Raw genomic sequence first — 9,081 nt, 5'->3', positions numbered from 1 at the left:
ATCCCCCAGGTCCCTCCGTGCGCCGCCCTCCTCCTCCTCCTCCCTGGGTTCGTGGCTGGGCAGCCTAACGCCCTCACTCCTGCTTGTCGGCGCCTGGCTGGCCGCCCGACGCATCGGCTCCGGCGCCAGCCAGCCCAACGGCGCAGCTCCGGTCAGAGGTATCCGCCCCAGCTCGTCCCGGATCAGTTTGCCGGCCTCCTCTACTCCATTGCAACCTTACCCAGCTCGTCCATCTGCTCGAGTTCGTCCCGGATCAGTCCTACGGCGGCGCTCCATTGCTTGGCACCGACCGGACCAGCTCGCGGCCTCCCCTGCAACCTCGCCTTCGAGTGGCTCCTCTGCCTCCAACCCTCCAGTACATCTCCAGCGGCAAAAGGTACAAAATTTCCCCTGTTTTCATAGTTCTTTTTCATTGTAAGTGCAACAAATTTAGAATTTGTTGTGTTTGTGTGTTTCACAGTCGATTCGATGGCCGATTTCAAAGTAGAAATAGATGTTCAGTCCTACTTGACGATTGTAGACGGCAAAAGAGTTTACAGAAGGGGCAAAACATGGGATTTCATGGTCGGTCGGGACTTGTATGTGGCGCGGATAAAGGAGGTTGTGGAGGAGAAGTTCAAGTGGTCTCCTGATCAGAGAAAGACTATTTGGTATGGAACAGGATATAACACCATCCCATTGATCTCTGAATCAGAGATAGCTGAATTGTTTGATAGGTGTTATAACACGAAAATAGTGAGGTTTGGTGTGACCATTGAGAACAAACAGCAACACAAGGAACAAGCTCCTATCATGGCCGAGGATATGGATGATCAACCTATTCATGCTCCATTCTTTGCTTGGCCGAAGCAAGCCTATGAAGGCGAGTATGAGGATGATGAGCCTGTAGGATGCGGTGAGGAGAACACCTATTTGCATGAGAATGTGGAGTCAAAGGAGAATGCAAAGTCAAAGGAGAAAAATGTCGAGCCAAAGGCTGCAAGAGTACCATTGGGAACACTAGATGTTGACAACTCTTATGATCCACATCATGTGCGAGGGGATGATGAGACATTACTTGCAAACAATGTGGCTCCTACTGAAATGCTGTCAAAATGCTGCTGAAATGCTGTCAAAATGTTGCTGGAATTTTTCAAAATGATGCTGAAAAGTTGCTATCTTGTTGTTGGATGATGCAAAGTAGGATTATGTTGAGTTGGTGATGTTTTCATGTCAAATTGGCTTCTGAAATGTTGCACTATAGTTGCTTTTTTTGTTGTTGAAATGTATGCTTTGGGCTATGAAGAGGTAAGGGTATAGAAGTCTTTTTTGGATGGTGTTACTCTCCGTTAGTCACTAGTGGTATTTTGGCTAGAGAAAACTGGAAGTAGTGGTATATTGGCAAGTTGGTTTTTCATAGTGGTATTTTGGCAAGTTCGGTTTCTCATAGTGGCATTCTGGCTATTGTCTCATGTAATTTGTCATAAAAGTGTTCGCAAACGTCATGCCTCTCGCTGAACATTCGCAAGCTATTGCGGTCCGATCATCAGAAAAAACGTTATTCCATCTTCAGAGAACCGGCAGAGGGCATATTGGTCTTAGTAGTATGGTATTGGATGCTGCCTGATCATCATCAAAAACAAAGTAATCCAAAACTTTATTTTGCCCCTTGGAGCATTCCACCAAATCCACCTACGTGAAAGGGCCAAATCTCATGTGAACAAGAGAAAAGGGGGTCAAATCTTTGTTTCTCGAGGAAGAGGGCGTTGCGTTAGGCAGAGGCGTGCATCCACTCCTGGACGCGGCGACAAATTGCCCCGACTTAGTTTTAGGTTAACAAGAATATCTTTTTGCTTCCTGTACCAAGACCATTTACAAATACAAAAGCGAAGGGGCGAAACAGAATAGAATAGAATCCCATCCTCTCCATCCTAGGAGAGCCCGCATTCCCTCCCCTCCCCACCTCGTTGCCCTCGCAGATCCCCCACCCCCGGCGAATGGCGTCCCGTCTCGCGTCCCGCCTCCTCCTCCGCCGCCCCGCCGCCGTAACCCCTCCCTCCCTCCCTCCCTCGCTCCCTCCGCTCCTGTTTCTCGCCTATGTATCCATGTTCTGGGTGATCTGATGCGATGATTCGGCCGGATTGGGGATCATCCGCCGGGTGGTTTCCGCGGAACGGGCTTGGTTCCATGGAGGCGATTTACTATTTTTTTTTTCCTGCGAAAGTGATTTGCTGCATCTTCCACGTCACCTGCGCATAATTTGTTTCCAATTGAGAGGATTTATTTTCGTCGGATCGTTTTGCGGATGCGGTACGCGTGTCTGATTTTGACGTCGTGTAGGGTCGTGGAGATTTTACCCTTTTTTGCGTCAGATAGTCTTGATTTTGATCCGTAGAGGATTGTTGAACCGTGACGAAGGGATACCCCTGCGACGATCGGAGATCGTACTACCAGATTGTTGCCTTTTGCTCCCACGCTTAGTTTTGGCCTTATTTGGCAGAGTTGAGGTTGATAATTTCTAGATATCGACCCAAACATGCATGTTGCAAAGTGAATGCGAGTTGTTGGTATGGTTAAGAAATTAAGGAAATCGGAATTCGTCATGTCTGAAACTTAGTAATGTAGCCTTGGAGTTCATTGACCTGTTTGAGTAGACTAGAGGTCAAATTTTCACGCGGAAACTAACTTCTCCAATGTAGATTTGTACCCATTTCAGTGATCTGTTAACCAGTTTAGTTTAATTTTGCCATGGTTTACTTATGATCCTTGAACTTGCATCAGGTCGTCCATCTATCCATTTACTTTTAGAATGTATGCTTAGGTCCCTTAAAAACGTTAAGTAGGTCAACTAAACTGGTTTTGGAGGATGTGTCTAGGAGAGCTTGCAAGATATCACCTGGTTGAGCAGACTAGAGCTCAGAGTTTCACATGTAAGCTCAGTACCCAAATGTAGATGTTTTTTTGTATGAATATTCGGCGATCTGTTAACTACTCCTAGTTAAGTTTTATTTTGACATCGTTTGATGGTTGAACCACTAGGATTTGGTTGCCGCGGAGGAGATTTGCTGTCCCTGCTACGTCATCTGTGCAGAATTTATTAATAATTCAAAGCCTTTATTTCCGTCAGATTGTTTTACGGGTGGTAGGTGTGGTGGATTTTGACATCATATGGGTTGTAGAGATTTAGTCCTTTTTGTGTCAGATAATCTTTGATTTTTTTTGGACAAAGATAATCTTGATTTGATCTGTGGAGAATTATTAAGCCACATTGAAGGAATAACCTGTGACGATCAGAGTACATGCCAAGTTATTGCTTGCTTCCATAATTGATTTTGACCTTATTCGGCAGAGTTCAGGCTATAATAATTTCTAGGTATCGAACGAAACCTGTATGCTGCAAAGTGAATGCGAGTTGTTTATATGATTTACACATTTGGGGAGAACTGTGGGGATGTGTGTACAAGAGCTTGCATGCTATGGCTCAACTAGATGAGCCAATTCATCATGTCTGAAACTTAATCTTGTAGCCCGGGAATTCTATGACCTTGTTAAGCAGACAGAGTTTCGCATGTAAGCTGAATGCATAAATGCAGATGTGTCCTGTTGTACGCATGTTCGTTAATCTGTTTACTATTTTAGTTGGATTTTGCCATCAGTTGATGTTTGAATCAACTGTAAGATGTAGTAAGCATGAAGTGGACTTATGGTCCTTGAACTTGCAATGGGTCCATCTACATCCATTTACTTTCAAAATGCGCGTGCAGTTCCCTTAAACACGTTAAGTGGGTCACTAGGGTAATCCAACTGTGCCAGACGGTCATGTTTCTGTAGTTTTGTTCATTGGTTACTCTATTTTTAGACGATCGAGTTCTTCACATTCTAGTGATAACATAATAGTACATCACACAACCTCTGTTTTTCTTTTCTGTTGGGAAATTTTGTTTTTGCCACTACATTCTGTTGCTGACATGCACGACCAGACCACATTGTCTGTGGCACAGCCAGTAGAAAATGGCACTGCTTAGTGCCAAAAACTTATTTCTCTCTCATTCATTTGTTTCTACAGAGTTATATAGTTTCCCTTTGTTCATTTACTTTTGCATGCTTAAATTTGGTAGGTTCTTCTAATGGTTCTAGTGCGCTTGCAGGTATTAAGTTTGCTCCAGAGTTCTAGACATGCTAGACATTTCAGCACTCAGTTACTTGAAGGTTAGTAGCTCTACAGATGTTACTTTTGAAGTTGGTTACTGTTAGTTTGCTTGGCAACTAATGCTTTTCTGCAATCTTCATTGCAGGTGCTCCGAGACTTCCAAAGCCAACATGGTAGGGAGTAACCTTTGCGCTTCATTTTGTCATTTTGTGATTGTAGTATATAATTTATTTACTGACAAAACTTTATTGTATTTAGTTGGTGGTTGCTACTCCCTCCGTAAACTAATATAAGAGCGTTTAGATTACTAAAGTAGTGTTCTAAACGCTCTTATATTAGTTTACAGAGGGAGTACTACTTATTACACTGTTATAAAACCCACTTTTTTCATTGAATAAAGTATGACCTTTAATGATTTATTGTAGTGAACGCTATTTCCTTCGAAATGCTTCTCCTTACCAAATTTGGAGTAGATCATTTGCTTCAGAGAATGGTAAGGTATATCAGCCCTGTAGAGGATATTGATAGTTGTGAATTGTTGCCTGACAAATTCTTTATCATCTCTTGTCTTTGTTTTAAGGTGACTTGGTTGAAGCTGTTGTGCCCTTCATGGGTGAATCTGTAACTGATGGAACCCTTGCCAATTTCTTAAAGAGTATGCACCTGCCTCTCTCTGTTATTCAAGTTGTCAACGTTTATGCTCCTGACATGTTATTTGCTGCAGAACCTGGTGATAGAGTTGAAGCTGATGAGGCGATAGCTCAGATTGAAACTGATAAGGTGATGCTTTGGCTCATTCATTCCCATTTTAATACCTGTTTTTTAGTTTTTTCTGCTGTTCTTGATGATAGAACGATCCTTAAAATGGAAGTGCTCCATTCTATTTTCAGGTTACAATAGATGTTTCCAGTCCAGAAGCTGGGGTAATTGAAAAGGTGACTGCCATCCATGCATTTTGTGATTCCAAATTTGCTTTGCACGCCCCACAAGTTACCTCAATTGTGTATTTAGCAGTATGGCTACTCTCCTGATCACATCAGTGCTTTGCAGTTCATTGCCAGTGAAGGTGACACTGTTACTCCAGGTACCAAAATTGCCGTGATATCTAAGTCTGCTGCTCCAAGTGAGGCCCATGTTGCACCATCTGAAGAGACCTCCCAGAAGGAGACCCCTCCTCCACCTCCTCCAGAGAAACCTAAGGTTGAGGCAAAATCACCAAAAGTAGAATCTGTCAAACCACAGGCGTCAAAACTAGCCTCCCCCTCAGAACCTCAGCTCCCTCCAAAGGAAAGAGAGAGACGGGTAAGGTCATTCATGTCATTTGGTTATATATGGTTGATCAGACATGCTATGGATACATTATTTTTGGATTGCGATAAGTGCAGGTGTCAATGCCAAGGCTCAGGAAGCGTATAGCAAATCGTTTGAAGGATTCTCAGAACACTTTTGCACTACTGACTACATTCAACGAAGTTGACATGTAAGTGCATCAGTCGTTTGTTTTCTAATATCTGTACCTTTGTAGTGTCAGTGTGGTTGGTGTACCCATGAATGCATCACTGGCTTTTGGCACCTGCGTGAGCCTAAGTTACACCAAACTTGCCCAAATTTCTCCACTATCATTATTCTAAAAACAATGTCCCTCTCCATTATGTCCTAGGGTTGACATGATGAGTCTGTAAAGTGTAAATGAAGCACCATTAAACTGTATCAAGTATAAATAATGTGCAAGTATGCTTCAAACATGTTATGCTCCAAAATAATTAGTCGGATGAGTATGAAAAAGGTTCCATAATAGTTGTCCTATTGAGTTTACATCTTTGTGCTTATCTTCTAATGCTTTCTTGATATGTCTTTATTTTACTATACGCTGCTGATATGTCCCTGAATAAGTTGTTTCATTTTTATTACAACTGCTTCTTCATTGCATTAGGACCAATTTGATGAAACTGCGGACTGACTACAAAGATGAGTTTGTTAAGAAGCATGGTGTCAAATTGGGCCTGATGTCCTGCTTTGTTAAGGTAGTAGCAATCTGATGAGCAGCTTAAATGATTGTTTGGTAATTTCCTGGGTCATCCTAAATCCACTTGTTTTTTGAAGGCTGCTGTTTCTGCGCTTCAAAATCAGCCAATTGTCAATGCTGTTATTGATGGTGATGACATCATCTACAGAGACTACATTGACGTTAGTGTTGCTGTTGGCACTTCCAAGGTACTGACACCTTTTCTTCTCTAGGTTGAATTACGGAACGACCAGCATTTTCTTTTTACCATGCATCCTGCTGTCATAATGTGATATGAATGTCGTTCTGCTTTAGGGTCTTGTGGTGCCTGTTATCCGTGATACAGAAGGGATGAACTTTGCTGACATTGAGAAGGGGATAAACAGCCTTGCAAAGAAGGCAACTGAGGGGGCATTGTCAATTGATGAGATGGCAGGGGGAACCTTCACAATCTCAAACGGTGGTGTCTATGGAAGTCTTATCAGCACACCTATCATCAACCCTCCACAGGTTCTCGTTTTGTTTGCTGCCTTCTACGTTTCTTTGTTAAAATTCTACAATTCACCTCCTAACTCAACCCTTAATTCCTTGCCTAACGCAGTCAGCAATTCTTGGAATGCATTCTATTGTCCAACGCCCTGTGGTTGTGGATGGCTCCATCCTTGCGAGGCCAATGATGTACCTTGCACTGACATATGACCATAGGCTGATAGATGGCAGAGAAGCTGTTCTGTTTCTGCGCCGCATCAAGGACGTGGTTGAAGATCCACGGAGGTTGCTCCTTGACATATAGTTCTGTTTGTTACTTCTGGGGTAAAGATTGCTTCACATCGATTTCGGAATAATTGTACACAAAATTTTGACTCATGCCGTAGTCGCTTCTCCAACAATTGAGAATTCGGTTGCTGGCCTCTGAATTGTAGTAGAAACATCAACGAATTCATTTCCTTTTTCTGAGGTTATACTTGTTGGGACGTACTAGTTCCCTAAACATATTATGATCTACAATAGCAATGGACACCCTCAACTTTGTCGTGCCATTTAACGTGCTAATTATCTCATGTGACGTCTGGTTGATTGGTATCAGGCAGAGGCAGGTGTTTGATCGTGACAGTTCCAGTGTATTTTCCACCTTTACAATTTCTAAATTTCCAGCGTGGTGCAATTGCTGTGTCTGAATGCCCAGTAGACTTCCATCGAATTATTTGAGCTTTTGAAGTTTCTCAGGTCATTCTTTTCGCATTCTAGTGACACAAAGTTCCCCTTGAAGTTTGAGTGGAGTGCACTGTATGTCCTTAAACTCTTTCAGGGGTGTCACATAGGTCCTCGAACTATGAAAATCATCATTCAAGTCCTCGAATTACAGTAAGTGTGTCATCCAGGTCCAAAATCTCACTAACCCCCTCTAAATGGTCAGTTGGCATGGTGAACAGTGCGAAAAATAAAAAAATCTGAACAAAAAATCTGAAAATCTTTGGCATTGAAGATACCCCTGGTGCGTGAATAGTAAAAATGTTCATTAATTTAAAAAAATGTTCGTGAATATGGGAAAAATATTGGCGACTTTAAAAAAGTTCACAAACAATAAATTTGAAAATATGTTCGCAAACCACAAATATTGTTCGTGGGTATGGAAAAAAATGTTCGCGAACCACAAAAATTTGTGTCTTTAAAAAATGTTAGTGAACTTTTTATTAAAGTCGCGAATATTTTTTCCATATTCATCGTTCGCGAACATTTTATTAAATTCACGAATATTTTTTCCAAATTCATCGTTCGCGAACATTTTTTTAAAGTCGTGAATATTTTTTCCAAATTCATCGTTCACGAACTTTTTTTAAACTCGCGAATATTTTTTTAAAGTCACAAATATTTTTCCAAATTCATCGTTTGTGAACTTTTTTTGAATTAATGAACTGTTCACACGCCAGGATATCTTCGATGACAGAGGATCTCAGTTTTTCGATATTTTTTGATATTTATTGTTTATCGTGTACTGTTCATCACGCACAGGAATTCAGGACTGTTTGCCGCGCACTATTACAGTTACTGTTTACGTGTCAGCTGGCCAGTTAGAGCCTGTCAGGGAGATTTTGGACCTGAATGACACACTTACTGCACTTCAAGGACCTGGATGACGATTTTCATAGTTCGAGGACCTACCTGACATCTCTGGAATAGTTCAAGGATCTATAGTGCACTTCACTCTTGAAGGTTTCTAGCTCTCTTCCAAGTGGAGGAGTTGTTTGTAAGTGAAACACAATCTATGTATAATTCAGTAGGCGTTTCTTGAAATGCATTCGAACGTTTAACGCCCCGTGGTTGTGGATGGCAACATTCTTGCAACACCCTTTGATGTACTGTGGTTATGCATTACTTGCTCTGACTACAACCGAATCTAACTGTTCTTTGTCGCTGATTTTTCTGCTTCTCTTAAAAAATCCGAATTGTGGGGCTCTTAGCTGTAGAAGAGAGCTCAATGGAACTCATTCTCTTTTTTACTTTTATAAGGTGTAGCTCCGTAAGCTTATTCTCGCTTTACAATAGCAAGCTGCCACCCTCCCCACTTTGCTGCGCCATTTCTACATGATAACTGTTTCACGCGGTATCTGATTGCTATCTGGTGCTTGATCTCGACAATCTTCAGATTATTTACCACCTTTAAAGTTTTGAAACTTCTAGCCTGGTATAATTGACTGTTTGGGATTTTGTTCTGAAGTTTCTTAGGCCATACTTTTTGCATTCTAGCTGAATTTTGTTAAGTGGTATTGAAACAAAGTTACCACTGAAAAATCTGGATCACTCGGTTTTTCCATGATTTTGTATGATGAACGACCATCAAGCTCTTTCTCATGATTACCTAGGACGAACGACCCTCAAGCTCACATCTCCAAGGCACGCATCATGCATGTGAGATGAGTCCAGTAGTTCCCTGCGTATTTAATAC

The 9,081-nt window shown here is 41.9% G+C and overlaps 1 protein-coding gene and 1 long non-coding RNA gene across 3 annotated transcripts; one reads left to right on the top strand and one right to left on the bottom strand.

The window, feature by feature from the left end:
- The first annotated feature begins 1,836 nt into the window (after nt 1-1,836).
- On the top strand, nt 1,837-7,174 carry LOC123086904 (dihydrolipoyllysine-residue succinyltransferase component of 2-oxoglutarate dehydrogenase complex 1, mitochondrial). Of its 2 annotated transcripts, XM_044508731.1 has the most exons (13): nt 1,838-2,024; nt 4,128-4,188; nt 4,275-4,302; nt 4,555-4,622; nt 4,710-4,784; nt 4,854-4,909; nt 5,020-5,064; nt 5,180-5,431; nt 5,515-5,609; nt 6,063-6,153; nt 6,233-6,343; nt 6,450-6,644; nt 6,736-7,174. In XM_044508731.1, exons 1-13 carry the CDS (start codon nt 1,977-1,979, stop codon nt 6,925-6,927), a joined length of 1,317 nt encoding a protein of 438 aa, XP_044364666.1. In that variant the 5' UTR covers nt 1,838-1,976; the 3' UTR covers nt 6,928-7,174. The 2 variants fall into 2 exon arrangements, with proteins under 2 accessions (XP_044364665.1, XP_044364666.1); XM_044508730.1 differs by having other exon boundaries at nt 1,837-2,024; nt 4,710-4,909.
- LOC123086905 (uncharacterized) lies at nt 4,340-4,621 on the bottom strand. Its single transcript, XR_006441157.1, has 2 exons — nt 4,488-4,621; nt 4,340-4,404 (listed from the first exon to the last, which is right to left on the bottom strand). It is a non-coding gene; the product is annotated as an uncharacterized lncRNA (long non-coding RNA).
- Nucleotides 7,175-9,081: the final 1,907 nt, after the last annotated feature.

This window comes from Triticum aestivum, chromosome 4A (genome assembly GCF_018294505.1).
Source record: "Triticum aestivum cultivar Chinese Spring chromosome 4A, IWGSC CS RefSeq v2.1, whole genome shotgun sequence".
NCBI classification, from domain to species: domain Eukaryota; kingdom Viridiplantae; phylum Streptophyta; class Magnoliopsida; order Poales; family Poaceae; genus Triticum; species Triticum aestivum.
The sequence above is the reverse complement of the archived record's forward strand: the minus strand, read 5'-3'. Positions and strand labels throughout refer to the sequence as shown.